Source organism: Botryllus schlosseri, chromosome 8 (assembly GCF_051294905.1).
Source record: "Botryllus schlosseri isolate E-star chromosome 8, Bs_hap1, whole genome shotgun sequence".
Classification (NCBI taxonomy): domain Eukaryota; kingdom Metazoa; phylum Chordata; class Ascidiacea; order Stolidobranchia; family Styelidae; genus Botryllus; species Botryllus schlosseri.
This window is the reverse complement of record NC_137243.1, coordinates 10,741,119-10,757,219: the sequence shown is the minus strand read 5'-3', so window position 1 is coordinate 10,757,219 and position 16,101 is coordinate 10,741,119. Positions and strand designations below refer to the sequence as shown.

Genomic DNA, 16,101 nt, shown 5'->3' with positions numbered 1-16,101 from the left:
TTATATTGTTCGGAATTTATTATTGCCAACTACGTGTGAAACATTTTATAATTCATGTATACTATTTTCTGTAAAGTCAATAGTTGGATCTCGTCGAATTAGTCTTTGATCCTTCTCAAATCTCGTAAAATGTCACATTGAGGCTTCAAACGTCGGCTTTCGTGAGGTCGAATGAATCTTGCCTGGAAGAGAAGAGGTCATTATTATTTCTGCGGTCATGTCAACCGCCGTGGCTGCATGGCAAGAACGCAATATGCGGGTCCTGGGTTCGTATACCCTCGCCAGCCGCGAGGCACGCTCTGACTGCTAGGGTGAGGAATTTAAGAAGTGCCAAAAAAAATTGTGTTGATAGGATATGCCTACGCGAGACATGTTGCGAGCTGCGATAGATATGCGGTAAACTATGTCCGGTATATACGATGCATAATGTTACATACTATCAACACGCCGAAAGATAATGACAGCGGCTACGTTGCACAATACGTTACATGGAACAATATCAATGTGAACTGCGACACTACTGCTGTAGATCAAAATCAGGAGGAAGGCGATATCAAGTTGGGAAACATTAGGTTGGGAAGTTCTCAGACTGTCGGGAATCTCAAGTCGGTGTCAAGCACGAGACAGAGCAAATGGCTATTATGCACAATACTTATCTTCATCCAAGGACCAGATGAACGTAGGTCATGTGCACAGAAAATTGACATATAAAAGAGTTGATCCCAAAGGTTATTATTAGGGCAATTTTTTTGACATGTCCAAAAAAGTCAAAATTTTGTCAAAATTGTAGCTAAGTCAATTTTTTTGCAACCTGCATTTCGTTGGTATCGTAGATTTTGCACTGTTGGTGAACTTATCATTTGACATTTTACAGCTTGTAGCCTACTTTATAGGCCTACCGTTGTAGACTGCCCATTGTCTTCACATTATGAAGCGTAAACATTCAAATGAAACAAATACGTTGACATGGTGTTCGCCGTAATATCCCAACTGAAGCAAGACTGCGTGGGCATTGCATGGTTCTTATATCAGGAAGCTCATGATGAAAAATTGTGATGTAGACAACATTGCCAGAATGAAGCAACACGGTGTGTCGCCAGCAGTGTACAGTTCGTACACACAGCTTCATTGTTGTCAGCCAACAACTGCTGCTATTGAGCGTTCTTTCTCCATTCTTGGCAAGCTACTTACTAAGGTCAGACACTTTCTACCGGAGAATGTAGGCAAGTATCGTTCGTTGTACCAAAACAAATTTTAAGCATTTCTACCATAATATGTGAGGTAACTACTGGAATTCTTCATAGGGCCAGATTTCGTAAAAATAAAGTTTTTTCACATAAAAATTTGTCAGTTTTTGAGTCAAAATGTTTTTTTCAGGCCAAACTACTTCGTAAGGACAGACAGTTCCCATCAGAAATGAAGATAAGTAGTACAATTCTAACATTATGTGGGAAAACACCTAATTTGCATACATTAGGTCAAAATTTGGTCAAAATTAAGTTTTTTGAGGTAAAAAAATGTCAAAATTTTGATTTTTTAGGTCAAAATTTTCCTGTTTTTAGGTAAAAAAAAATCGCCCTTGTTATTACAGTGACAAAGGAAGACATTAAGAAGGTAGATGCAACGTTTTTCGCCAGACAAACATACTCACTTCGCATATTTCAGGTACGAGGCGTACACCAATGCCACAATGACAAACACCATCAGCGCTGCCAGAACGATTAGTATGTATACCAGCGACGTATCCGTTTGCTCCTCTGCAGAAAGAGAAAAGCGCGGAATAAGTACGGGCGGTCTTTTAATACTAACAAAACCGCTACAATGTCACAAAACACAAATTGAGAGTCAGAACTGCCAAGCATTCAGATCTATCTAACTATCACTGCGGAAGTAATGTATCCGACCTTGATCTAGTGAGCATGTTCTTCCAGGCGGTTGTGAAAATAGCTCCGAAATATCCCTGAACCCCGGTCTGCATTCGCAAGTGAAGTTCTGGTGGAGCCTGTTGCCGTCACAAGCAGCTCTCTCGTCGCAATCCACCATCAAGTTATCGTCGCACGGGTTGTAGACTGAAACATAATTTGGTGTCATACTTCCAGCTAAATCCAAGCGGGTATAAACAATTTCCACTTACGTCCGACAAATATGTCGTCTTCGGCCATTGTGAACACATCGTTTTCGATCGGGTTGGATATGTTATTTCTGATTTCGTTCTGTAGTTCGTCGGGAGTGAAAGCGCCCCAAGGTGCTGTGATTTTGACGCGAACCTGCAACGCGTGAAATTTTCTCAACAAGAGTATGGACCTAAATCTACTTGCTACGTCTAAGTCTGAAGGCAGTGTTTTTCAAACTTTCTTTACACAACGCCTCCTACCAAACTCCCCCTACCCATAACCCGACAAAAGTTGCTTTATTCATCATGCACATAAATGACGCTGGCGCTTACGTCCTTTTAGGTTGATCCAACGTATACACGTCATGTCAGTCACAACTCACAATCCAGGAATATAACCGCACAACATAATTTCCCTTCCAAAGTCATCGTACTTCATTGTGTTGCGTTAGGCTTTTAAAACTTGGTCATCCTCTTTGTACATGCGTTTAAATGTGTGATGATGACTCACCAAACCTCGCTGGCTAATAATTCTGTTCATTATCGATAGATTGGTTGGTTGTGTAGAACACTCATAGTTATATAACAATGAGCATCTATACCAGTGGTTCCCAATCTTTTTGTCTTCATTCCCCACTTCAGATTTATTCCGAGCCTTCATTCCCCACTACCCTAAATTTCTGTGATTACAGAGCAACTATCTGCTTGTTTGAGTACACAAGACACACAACCACACCAGTACGCTAGACAATCGCCTATAACTGCAACATAAAACGTATTGTGAAGCGATACAGTAAACCCTCAAAATTTTGCGACAGCGTTATTGCACGTCATACTTGTCGTGCTGGATGCGTTTGTGTCGCCAAGATTGGTTATCCGGAGTAAAAAAATGAGATTTTGCGAACAACACGCAATAAAATCTTCGATACATACATTCCAGAGCAGTTAGCCGGTAATTGCGCATGTGTCTCCGTAAATATGTAGACTGCCCTGTATATAGTGTTTAACAAATGACGTCTATTCCCCACCAGAAACCATTGTATTCCTCACCAGTGGGGAATTCCCGACCGGTTGGGAATCACTGATACTGATCTATACAGATAGCGTTGGTGAAGATTTTGAATTGACTCTTTGTTTTATTTGGCCATTCTCAGTGCACAAAAGGAGCTACTAATTTACGGATTTCCAAACAGATTTCTCTAGGACATAGAGAAATCCAACCTCAGTTACGCCTCACCAAATTGAGTTCGGCTCAAGGACTAACTTGCGAGAAAATGCATGAAAATCAATGAGAATTGAGCGTACTGGTTTATATGGCGTTACTTTCACAAAACAGTAATAAAGTGAAGTCTTGGGAGGATTTCCCACTTTAAAAGTCCATTGGTTTCATTTTTTCCATCGGGAAATCATTCAGGGCATGTTGAAAAACGAACTCGCGTGCCACATGCCGAACCCTGATATAAAACTAACCAGCATTACCGAGTAAGAGTAAGATACATACTCTGCCGGAATTCTTTTTCCAGTCGTCGTCGGGAGTTTCTTGATCTTCGTATATCTCGGCTTCTGGTTCTCCGACGGTGACGTATGGTACCATATCTCTTAACTGCAGAAGGGAGAGTGCTCAGTATGCAATATTAGTGCATGAAAGTCAACGGATACTTCATCACGGCAATTAACAGAAACACGGGTACTGCCAAGCAGACATGGGGTAATCGCGATTAGTAATCGTAATCGATTACGACGATTACAGCATTTTCAAGTAATCGTAGTCGCAATCGATTACATTCGAAAAAATTCCGAAGTAATCGTAATCGTAATCGACTACTTCCCATATCTAATCGATTTCTTTGTGAAAGAACGATTACTTTTTATTTGTATAAGGACTATGACATAAACTGAACATTCGTGAACAAGGAAGAGATATTATACCAGGTTCGTGATAGCACAAACGTCTGAGTTTTAATTGCCATTGCTCAGAAGTAGCCTATTAGCTTTGCTAGTCATTGCGTAGGAAGTATCCACAGTAAATATATATTCGATGTACGTACATAAATGTGATTGAAAGAACACCCGCCGTGCTGTATATCCGGTTATCGACACGTTCCACACGGCAGTACCTCGTAGCAGGATAATTTATCACCACTCTGCTTAGTTTAAAATAGTAACTTGTGTATTGATGTTTGGTTATGCTTAGTTAAATGCAGTTTGACCGTTGCTGCTTGGCGAGCAGTAGACCCATATAGTACGTACGTACACCGGACATAGATTTGAAATTTTGTACTGATCATGTAAAACATTACGGTTTCCACAATGAAGCATTAAAAGTCAACAGTTGCTGATATATATCATAACCGATCCGTTTTGCCGTTTCTCGTAATGGCAGCTTGCAGTACATTATCAGTATCAAGTTGAAGGCAGAATTTTATGTTCTCTTCATCTTATTCTCATATGACTATACTTGAAACGGGCGCCAATCGTTATTTCACAAATCTGTACTCAACATTGGGACCTGCCGTCAAAGCCATAGGCTATATATCATGCTAGCGTGGGTTGTAGCTCGAATCAGGACCAAAACAGCAATTCGTCCCCCAGTCCAAACGTTGGCCTTTGGCACCCATGGGGTAATATTTTCAAGTTGAAGACTGAATTTCGTCAATAATATTGGTAATTGCATTATATTATTAATAATTTTTTATCCTCTCTCTGCCCCCGATGGTCAGATTTACCTGTAGAGCTGGGGGCACGTAATTCATAATTATAACGTCTGGTATCTTGTTATAATTAGTTAAGAGTATGTTGTTAATTCGTGACCTCCGGTCTGTTATATAATCAGAAGATATTGTTGTATCCAAAACGTAGCAGACTAACTGAAAAACTTTCTTGAGACGAACACACAAATTGTCATGTCTTTAATGCTCGGTGGGTGCCCGGGTGGCATTTGCATTGTGGGCTCAGATTGGAAGGACAGGGCTTTTAGTCATGCCCACCCAGCGCGGTTATTGAAAATGGACACATATCGTATGTTTCAGCCACGCTCTTTCTTCAGTAGCACACTTCGTGAAGTCGCGTTTTGGTCGAAACTGCATATGTCTTTTGGTGTGTCGTGGTACGGTATTGACTGGAACCTAAATGCCTATTACTATAAATTAGGGTTGCATTTAAAACAAAAATCAATTTAAAGCAAACATGTTTAAAACAAGACCCGCCGTGTTTAAAACATGTTTGTTTTTGTTTTTTAAGCCTTGACGTCAACAATGTGGATTGACATTGACAATTCAAAATATAGGGTAAATAAAGCTCCTTTGACGAAATATCTGTACTATAACTGTTAAACAGATTATTTTGAGGGGTTCCAACCATCCGATATCGATGTACGTCTGCTAAATCGGGTGGTAATTGTCCGTAGGCTCATAAAACATGTTTTTTGGAAATCATTTACACAATTATGGCATAATTTTACAACTTAAAAAAACACTAGTTAGTTTTTTCAAAGCCTTTGTTTAAAACACTGTTTTAAACATGTTTTGAACAAAGTGTTTTAACAACCACTTGTTTTAAATGCAACCATACCATAAATTATGTATGCTTCTTTTGTTGTAGGGGAGACGTATGCATTTCAAAATCAAGCTTATCTAGAGAGAATTTTCAAGTTAATTAAATCTCTCGAAAATACTTCATAATTTATGTTGGTTTACTAAATACTTTTGAGTCCCCTACGGGCTCGCTCCCCACCATATTGGGAAATTTGGGGTGCGGCGGTGCGGCAAGAATACAAATCGTTGTGGGCGATATAGCTCAGTGGATAAATCGTACTCTATAAAAATGGGCAAAGGGGATATTATGACGTAACAAGCAAAAAGAAGCATCTTTTCAAAGAAATGTAGGCCTTTTCAGCGCAATCCATATATTGTCTCCCAATATAACTTCTAATTTGCAAAATAAATGTAATCGTGAGTAATCGTGATTACTTTTCCAATGTAATCGTAATCGTAATCGACTACTTACTGATTTTGCTGTAATCGTAATCGTAATCGCGTCATTTCGAAGTAATCGTAATCGCAATCGATTACATTCATGAAGCAATCACCCCATGTCTGCTGCCAAGAAGTATTGGCAACCATGTTTGCAATAGCCGGGAACAGTAATGGATCAAAATCATGGATGTAAAAGAGGAAATGACGTCATTTCGTTGGTGACACGACCTTGTCAAATCTTCACATTCACACCAGACCTGTGCATTTTTTATATGCATTCTATTACAAAGACGGGACGTTGAGGAGAATTCACACAATATAAGAAACAGTAGCTTTGGACACGAGTATTTTATGACCATGACAGCTAGTTTCTAAATCATAGCTGTTTCCGGTAAGCAATCACTTTTTCTCAATTCAGAAGCGGGCTACTGAAAACCGACGACACTAATAGCAAATTCACAAACCGCATTCTTTTATATTCGCAGTAGAATTCCACAGCTAATTAGATCTATATCAAGTAAAAATTATTGCTTTTTTTTTCGACAGGGCAGTAGCGGGAGATACTCACGAAATCCGCTGTGAAGTCTTCAATAAACGGTTTATTCTGCGTGAAATTTTCGGGCGCGTCAGTGTCAATCAGAAGAGTGACGTTGAACTCTGTGTTAACAAAAGTGCGCGGAATAAGATTTGCGACATTGTCTCATAACTAAAACGAACTTACCTTCACCGCGGGCTTTCGGGGGAATTACTACAAAAGAAAGAAAGCCGTTGTGTGAAACAGACGTTACGCGGAAATTCATGTGAAAATTACCGTATGCTTGTAGCGTGTCCGTGTCAAGATCCTTCGCTATTTCTTTCTCACGAATCGCTCTGTCGAGATTGCTGTACACTCGCGGCGGCATCGCGCGCTTGTTCGTCTCGTCCAAAATCCTGAATTGCACGACTCGCAGATTTTCTTCAGAAGATCCACTCGCGCTTCTCGATACTGATTGAAAAAATATCGTCGTTCATTCCCCGACTAAAGCTACGTAGTCAAAGCGGGTAAATTTGTATTCAAGGCTTAAAAAAAATTCTTATCGATCGCGTTGTCGATGTCTATCGATTCAGCATCGGCCGTATTCTATGGGGCGGTTTCTGATATGATGATCACCAGACCCTGGGCTGATGTTTCCACGGGTCGTGGAATTCGCTCTCACCACGAATCCATACGTTTGGTACTGAATGCCCACACTCTAGATCCCAACCTTTTTGTTGTCGCGGACCCCTTCAGACAAATTCTTAGTTCTGCGGTCCCCTTCCTAAATTTCGCCAGAAACTCACTAAATGTACTGTTGACTATTATAATAATTATGCTACTAAACTCCTGTACTGCGGCAAATTTTGTTGTTCTAAAACAAAAAAAGTTGAATAACATTGAATAAACAATTGACATAATACCAAAATAAATATATATTATAATCAAATATATAAATAAATAGGCTGACGATCAATCCGCTACATCTGCACGGCAGAAGAAGAGGGCCAGAGGTTTTTAGCGGGAGTTGGGCCTGGCATTGTTAGCACTAAGTCGCCCTTTGTCAATCGCTTTACGTCAGGGATATAAATTTTAAAAAAAGTGACCCAAAGTGCCATTCCGAAACTTATTCACCGTAAGCAGATTTCAATAAAGGGCTGTTGTTGCATTTCCTGAACTAAACCGAATGATATTTAACACGTTATAGACGAGTCAAGGTGTAAGGTCACGTGTCACGAGTCACGTGTAAGGTCAACGTACACACTATAGACAGCAGCATGAATTTATCTTAATGCGTACCGGTACAGTTTGTTCTCGAGTGCTTGAGCTTGACATATGTGCATTTTAAGAGAGAAATGAAAGTAGAAATATCGCTTTTCCATTTTCCCCTAAAAATTCATCAAGGACGGACCCCAAATGCTTTCTCACGGCCTGCCAAGGAGATTACTTGGATATGGCGAAAAAAACACTTGAGCTGTAATCGCCGAACAAACATAATCAACAGCAACTAGACAATGGGTAAAAATATCAGCTTCTGTGTATTGTGTTTCACCAATGGAGGGTTTCAAAATAGTGTTGTTGTTGCGCTAGAGAATTTTATTGTTGGCAAACCCTACTAGAGCAGGATTCTAAATTTACTACCTCTGCAGTACATGTTTGTAACGATACCAAGTGTTAACGGTCTTTGACTGAAACCCCTAGAGTTGGTCAAATTAGTCATTGTTGAAGTAGCTTCGTAAATTTATACCCAAGTACAAGTAAACCAAGTGTGCATTCAAGGCCTGGTTTCGCTCACAAATCTAAAAACTGCTAATTAGCAGCAGTGATAAATCCTAACAACTTGAGCAAGTGGAAAAAGTCCCAAGTACTTATTTGCTGACCGTCTCTGGAAACACAAGATAAAAAACTTACCGCGTCGACTACTGTATTTACTGTATCTGTCCATGATATCGTCAATTACATTTTGCCAGTATGGTAGATTCGGCATCTCATCAGCAGAGAACGTGTCAATGATCATGTCGGTAGCATTTTGTAACTGCGAAAAGAAAAGTCAAACCGTGCCTTACATTAACCTACAGAAATTAAATACGAACTTACCTTGGTGACGATTGCATCTTCTGTTTCGATGCCACCGGTGACGGTAACATGACCGGCGAATTGCCTTCGTCCGCCGATAGTGAGATTTTCAAGCGTGTGATTACTGTCTTCCATAGCCGATTGCAACGCCGCGTACATTTCAAATTCGTTTATCGGCTTTCGCACTAATAGAGATAATGATATTTGGTAAATGCTTGACAGTGTTTAGTTATGAGCTGGGTTCCTAATGCAACGATGTGATTGGAATTGGGAGAAATTAATTTGTCATTAAATCTACTCTGAGGTTGTCAAAGTAGTCCGCCTTGCTGCCGTGAACTGTCAAGTAGGAAGGATGTACTGTAAAAACACTTGGTTATAGACCCGCCTGAATGTACTGCATTCTGGCATTCCGGTAATTTATGAGACGATAATATGACCGGACTGATATTATTTATTTTTGTGTATACACCTGGGATGTTACTGTATCACAGTATGACAAAATGAGACCAACTACACAACATCAGTTGATACTTGTTTGCAACAGGAGCTGAGTCGGAAAGTTGACCTTTTTTTTAGTCAACTGACTATGAAGTGGGAAGACTTGAGCATTTTTTCAAGAATTTCCTCCGGTATTGTAAGTTTGAAATAGTTGAAAAAGTCTCCTCCTTTCTCGATTCCAAAATATGGTAAACCTATTTGCATATTAATAGCCAGGCAATATCTTGTAGGCTACATCGACGTACTTTCGTGAAGATACACATGGGCAATGACACTGTCATCTTCGTTAGGCTCCAAATAATCGAGGTCGACGCTGAAGCTTAAATTCTTGAGCTGTGAATAGTTAAAAATGGGAGTTGAAGACAAATGCGGTTCGAGCACCGATAGTTAGTACAGTACCGGTTCAAAATAAGGACGGGTCATGTTTTTGGCAACGTCGGAATGACTGTCGTTCCAACACGCAACGATGTCTTCGTAAGACACGTTTGAGATTGTAAACCGTCCGATATATCCGTCCGCCGTGATGCCACCTGGAGGCAGATACGGCCCCGGAACTGAAGAAATAAAACAGAATAATCTCTCTTTGCATCAATACACACACTTTTTATATAAAGGCGATGAAACAACATGTTTAAATTTGCAATGGGATGCAGATTCATTATCATTACTAGCGCAGGGAAAAAAAATGATCACCTCAGATGATTTGATTTCGATTCGAGTAACTATTATATCACGCAAGTGACAATCACTCAGAAAGTTTAAGTATGTATCTTCTTTGTGACCACAACGAAATAATCCTGGCTTCACGCCATCACAAATAATTTTCTATTTCTTCAGCCTAACTTTTTCAAAGCTGAGTGTGACTATACCGTGGTTCGATAAATATTTAAAGAAATGCTCTTTCCATGAATATTCGTTGCCTTGTGAAACATTCTTTGGATTTTGAGTTATGACAGACCGCGGTATCGAGGCTGACATAGTTGAAAGAAAGCAGCGGACTCTAAATCTTGTTAAATAATTCTTTGTTATAACAGTGGTATCATTCCTTCACTTGAAAAACTAACTCGTTACAATTGATAGTCAATTATGGGTTTCGATGAATTGTTGTGTCAAGGCCTGTTCGGACAAGATATTCAATTTTGGTCTGTAAAATCGAGGTTTTTCGAAAAATTAAATTTCTCACCTCGTACAACGATCGAATCAGGATCAATGTCGCTCGTTTCAGAGTCAACGTTGGATCTGGCCAAGTCTTGCAATTGTGGTGCCAACGATGAATCGTTCGGCTTCAGTGTCAACGTGAATTCAATGCGCAACAGATCAGATTCCGTCGTGTTAGTTACGTCGATGACTGCCTCGGGCTTGTCGATCGCTTGTTTGAACTGAAAAAAACAAGCAAATACAATTCAAGAACATCGGCGCCATGCTCAAAGCCTTTCATGCCACGTATTTCATACAACCATAGTTAGGATCACAATATCAAGGATCGAATACGCATTGATAGTGCAATAAGCTGATATCAGTGGCGACACATCTCTTTTTCAATACTAGAGAATAGTCAAGGCCGTAAATGCATTTTCAACATTGTAAAAAGTTATGCATCGAAACATTGGAAGGATGCTATTGCGCCAACCTGCCTGCGAACAGAAATTTAGCACTTTTTCCACGGATAAAGAAGTAACCGTTTTACCGTCACATGAATTAGGTTTATTGGCAAAAAAGAAGAACTTACCTCTTCCAAATCTTCCTCAGTTGTGTTGGTTCCCCGAGTTAGCAATTCCCCAATGAATTCCCTTTCATCTGGCGAGCAGCGTAACATTTATAAACACGTCAGGTCTTCACAGAACTTCGACTTACCTCCCACTTCGTATCCGTCTGGAAGGATTTCGTTTATTTCGTCATCGGTCAAATTCGACTCGGGTGGTAGAAGCAATTTGAAATGGACTTTAACGGGTCCTTCGGGATCGGGGGTGTCCTCAAAGTATTCCACGATGACATCGTCTAACCACGGATCGTTGGAATCATTATCTAACAGCGGCGCTTTCACCTGGATTGAAAATCACGGTATGGTCAATGAGGTTTTGGTGTGTTTATGAAACTATGTCAGACCTTGTCTTTGATGGTTCGGGCAAGCGTGGAATTAGGATCTTGGTAGAGATGAACGATTTGGCCGTGGCTCAATCCAGTTTCGTTATAATATCCGGTTACGACAATCGGTTGTGCGTCTGCAAAAAGGTGCACTTTGCACACACTTGATCGAAGGCTATTTACGTGTTGTGACATCGTACACATACGATTACATTTTCCTGTGAAACTGATATATATATATATGATGGAATCGGGTAAATTGCTTGCTATAAGACGACAGCACAATCATGAAACTTAGTAACACTGCTAGCTTAGATGCAGGATCCCACACACAGACATTACTATTACTATATTAAAATCAATAAAGTCGCGTTGATCTCCGAATGTACAAGAACCACAAATGACGAGAATGCATACCGCCAGCTGTATCATCTTCAGGCGCAGGTCGTGGTTTTGGAACATACGACGTGACATTGACGTTGGTGTCATCGATGGTGTAATAATCGTCTGTTGAATTGTCGTCAGGGTCCATATTGCTTCGTAACCCGGAAGTGATAGTGAATGGTTCGTTCGGATCGTTTTCCGGGAGAGATAAGAGTCCCACAATCTTTAATTGATCGCCGTCTTGTTGTATTCTGTCAAAAAAGAATTAGATGTGGTCACAAGAATGGCCGATATATTTGAGTAAATGTAATTTGAGTAAATGTAATTTTTGAAAACATAACTCACTCTTTCAAGGTGAAACTAAATTCGTCTGTTCCCAGAGTTTCCGCCAAATCGTTGCTGATGATCGGTTCCAAGCTGTTTCTGAACGAATCCCATTCAGTCGAATTCATTGCTAAAACAGGTTCGACATCGCTGGCATTGGAGAACGTGACAAAAGCTTCGTAGAATAAATCTCGTTTACTCGGCACGACCACGGATTCGTTGTTGTAGCTAGAAAATAATATCATTGTATTGCGCAATCCGTGTGCTAGCAGGAAGTTAAGCACTAACCTCAATTCATCATCAGAGATATTATGGTTCGCATCTCGTATCAGAGATTCAATCGCGGTAGGTTGATAAGTCGGATACTGCACGGTGAAATGCGCAGTCAGTCCTGCGATGGTGTCGTTTTCGAATACAGGCGAGAAATACTGCACGTCGTAAGACAATTCGTTTTCTGCGGCGGTACGATTCAGCTGTAAACAACAGAACATCTTGCTCAAATGTGATTCGGCACCGATTTGTCAGTGATACCCCGGTTTCTGTCCAGATAATTCGATATCTAGCCTGAATTACACATGAATCAAGGTCTTTTCGGGTTCATTTCAATATGAATATGTATAATAAATCAAGGTGAATGGAAGTTATCTCTGCAGCAGTCTATGATAAATAGAGGGTCAAAGTAGACAATATTTCTACTCATGTAGAAATAAAAGTAACACCGTAAATTTCTATTGAGTAGGCATTTCCAAGACACGTCATGTCAAAACTATTGGAAATGGATGTAGAAAACAAAAGGTTTGAAGGTAACATAAAAATGTCTTGAAAAGTAGATTTGGTCGAGAGGTCACATAGGTTTAGCAGTTCATCGTAAGTGGCTACTTCGCGACCAACGCAAAATAACTTATGATACTACAAATAAATGGAATCTTCAGAAATATATACTTTTACCAGGATACATGGGTTATTTCGTGCTGTTATTATGACTATTTCACCATTATAAGTGATGCAAACTCAACCCAAAACTGATTTCTACTTTTCAAAATCCAACTAGTAAAAATGCTGCAGTTGTGCCCTTACATTTGTTCAAGATGAGGTCGGAGTATTTCAAAAAACATAACATCTTGAGTAAAAAAGGGAAAGTATGCAAGCTATACTTGATCAATCCGAAAAAATACACCTCTCTCTGTCCACCTCTCATGACGAATTTGATCAAGTTGGACATACTAAAAGTTACCATACTTTATATAATTAATCTAGTTAGCACAACCCTGCATGGCAGAGTAGCATTGCTTGGATTATAGTTTTTTTGCTATTGCATTTTAACCCCTAACACAACGAAAGCACTTACAATTTCTTCTGTCATATTCTCAAACATTTCAAAAGGCATGCTGTTGTTGTCTCGGCAAGCTGCCAGAATATCCGACTGATCGGCGACATCCGACGGATTCGCGATTGTCAGCTGTCCAGTGAACTCGTCTGTATCAAGAAAGCAGTACCGATTTTCGTCCTGATTTTGACTAAGGGAAGGAGAACATTGGATAGTGTACACAAAGTGCGAACTACTTACATGAATCTTGTTCATCAAGAAGTGTAGTTACGTTTGCGTCGTCGCGGAACGTGAATGGGTATCCTTTAAAAGTAAAGATAGGCATTGAAAATTTCTGAATCTCGAGAAATGCGCGAGTTCCATACCGTTGGTAGCGTTCAATTCCTCTCTTATCCTCTCGGTCAATGTGAACGGATCACCGTTGTAATTTTCTGGACAATCTATGCTCGCGACTATTCGCACTTTGTATTTATCGACTTGTTCCGCGCTGAAAGAGAGCAAGTTTGAAAAATTATGTCATCTGAGGAAAGCGCATTATCACCAATAGTTATATTACTTTCACCTAAAGTAGATATTGGTAGGCAGCTAATATTCAATATAAAAGTCGCGCGATAAGAATAAATTCTGGAAAATTCAAGCAAATAGATATAATGCTAGATATCCTGGGTTAGCGTATGTTTCATATTTGTTTATCGTGGGATAATTTTTGTATGACTGTTGACATATTCCTATAAATACAATGTGTTCAAACTGCATTGAAAGGTTATAGCAATCCGTTACAGATGTTTCTGATCGAATTAATTCTTAGTTATTTTTTCAAAGTAAATTAATTCTTAAATAAATTATTCACACGCTTCATCGATGGGCTGTATGACCCTCAATCCAAGGGTTCAGCAATTGTTAGTTATGCAAGGTGCCAGGATGGGAAGTTGAAAATATGTGGTTTTATACACTTTGTGTCTTTTATAAGGTAAATATGATCGAATTGATTTTCAATGTTTAAACCTCCACTTCCTAAATTTACCATCTGCAAAGCAGAAATTCACACGCTTGAATATATCTACCACAGATTAGCATACCGTTGTGCATAACATGCAGAAGTAAGGATTGAATTCCTTAACCATCATCAGGTTACCTAAGCAAAGACACTGCAAATCTGTCCGGCTCAAGGCCTGACGCGACGGCGAACATGTCCGCCACAATGTCGTTGAAGTTTTCTGTATCGCTGAGCGTGATGTTTGGCGAATCGGAATTGAGGTCGACAGACTTGATGTCGTCTGCGTCTTCGTAATCCAATACAGACTCGAAGAAAAATTCACGAGCAGTCGGAATTGTGACACTTTCCGGAACGAACCTGGAATAAATTGTTATTAAAGGTACAGTACTTGAAAATATTTGTAATAAAAAAGAATACCCGTTACAAGAATACTCAAAATTGTTATACTTCTTATGATACGTACTGGTAACTAAGATCTTCAAATTTGTCTTTCAGCTCTTCCTCAAAGAATTCACTGTCGTGTGTCGAGAAAGGCGACGTGACTACAAAGTGAGCAATAATTCCGGGAGCACTATCGTTGCCGATGTTAGGAGCAAAGTACTGCACAGTCAGAGAGTCTTGCGCGTTGAGAATGTTGTCGAGCTGGGTTGAAATAAAGCATTAAATAACCGTCGATAAACCGATAATGTGCCACTGATTTACCTCGTCTTCGATTTGTTCCTTCGTGATTTTAAAACTGTCCGACGTTGAATCTTTGCAAACGTCGTAGATGTTCACATTCGGAAGTAGAGTCGGGAAGACGAATTGTCCGGTGTATAGCGCTAAATTTGATTGAAATCATAAATGTTTGGCAGTGTACTGTTGCCAACAGATTCATAAAACAACCGTTTCCAAGTTGTTAGTTAGTCATAATGGAGGCTATAATAATCCAGAGTTACCATTAGTAGAAGCTCAAGCACAAGCATCAATATTATATTAATCATCGACTGTAGATTGAGCTTCACAAATACTTCATCGCAGTCAACAAGTATGTAAAATTGATAATCACAAGTTGAGCAATATTTTTCCAGTGCAAATTCCTTTAGATTCCTACGATCCACAATAACCCAGAAACTTATCAATATACTCGAATTACTGCGGTATTAGCTGAAGTAGACTTACCTCTATGAGCCTTGGGCGTTGATGGCAACACCGTGATGTTAAAGTTCTCTGCTTCCATAAAAACTGTCTCATCATCTTCCACTAAAAATATAGAACTGTCACGTTCCCCATTGCGATTGCATTTAAAAATCTTACGTGTTACAGCTAATTCGTCCGTCGAAGCGTTTCTAAGAGCTTCTCGGAAAGTTCTTGTCATTTCAAAGGGATTTGCGTCAACATTCTTCAACATGGTAACGTTAACCTGGACTCTGGTCATGCCATCGTCGTTGAACACACTGAAAATGAAATTATGCATATTAGAACTGGATAGAAGCTCAAACCAAGGGCATTCCATGCATCATGTACGTATCAGAACGAGAAAACAGAACTCGAACCAAGTCATATGAATCCAGACAAGGATATAGTCACTACATTATTAGTAATTCGTCTATCAGTCCTGATACTTAGAAAATAGGGCCATGAACTGTTAGGATTGAGAAAAATTGAGATATTATGAATGCGTGCTATTCTATATCACCAGAGCAGAGTTGAAAAAGTGGGTTGAACCGCATTATACTGAAAACTGAACAGTGGACACATTGACTTGGAATCGGACTCGAGTAACAGCACTATGACTCGGACTCGACGCTCTACTCACTGATTTGGACT

At 39.7% G+C, this 16,101-nt stretch overlaps 1 protein-coding gene across 2 annotated transcripts in view; it reads right to left on the bottom strand.

The window, feature by feature from the left end:
* LOC145445420 (uncharacterized) overlaps positions 1-16,101 on the bottom strand; it is a 62,101-nt gene continuing 46,000 nt past the window's right edge. For both annotated transcript variants that reach the window (XM_080323611.1, XM_080323612.1), the window contains exons 99-125: positions 15,589-15,728; positions 15,454-15,534; positions 14,995-15,113; positions 14,756-14,934; positions 14,431-14,649; positions 13,661-13,782; positions 13,536-13,598; positions 13,317-13,444; positions 12,257-12,441; positions 11,990-12,196; positions 11,678-11,895; positions 11,282-11,397; positions 11,030-11,219; positions 10,905-10,972; positions 10,359-10,554; positions 9,575-9,729; positions 9,421-9,508; positions 8,699-8,862; positions 8,513-8,636; positions 6,899-7,072; positions 6,809-6,835; positions 6,656-6,744; positions 3,615-3,716; positions 2,135-2,267; positions 1,905-2,069; positions 1,652-1,757; positions 1-182 (exon numbers count right to left, since the gene is read on the bottom strand). In XM_080323611.1, coding sequence (XP_080179737.1) covers positions 146-182; positions 1,652-1,757; positions 1,905-2,069; positions 2,135-2,267; positions 3,615-3,716; positions 6,656-6,744; positions 6,809-6,835; positions 6,899-7,072; positions 8,513-8,636; positions 8,699-8,862; positions 9,421-9,508; positions 9,575-9,729; positions 10,359-10,554; positions 10,905-10,972; positions 11,030-11,219; positions 11,282-11,397; positions 11,678-11,895; positions 11,990-12,196; positions 12,257-12,441; positions 13,317-13,444; positions 13,536-13,598; positions 13,661-13,782; positions 14,431-14,649; positions 14,756-14,934; positions 14,995-15,113; positions 15,454-15,534; positions 15,589-15,728 — 3,595 coding nt within the window. In that variant the 3' untranslated portion in view covers positions 1-145. The remainder of the gene's footprint in view (positions 183-1,651; positions 1,758-1,904; positions 2,070-2,134; positions 2,268-3,614; positions 3,717-6,655; positions 6,745-6,808; positions 6,836-6,898; positions 7,073-8,512; positions 8,637-8,698; positions 8,863-9,420; positions 9,509-9,574; positions 9,730-10,358; positions 10,555-10,904; positions 10,973-11,029; positions 11,220-11,281; positions 11,398-11,677; positions 11,896-11,989; positions 12,197-12,256; positions 12,442-13,316; positions 13,445-13,535; positions 13,599-13,660; positions 13,783-14,430; positions 14,650-14,755; positions 14,935-14,994; positions 15,114-15,453; positions 15,535-15,588; positions 15,729-16,101) is intronic.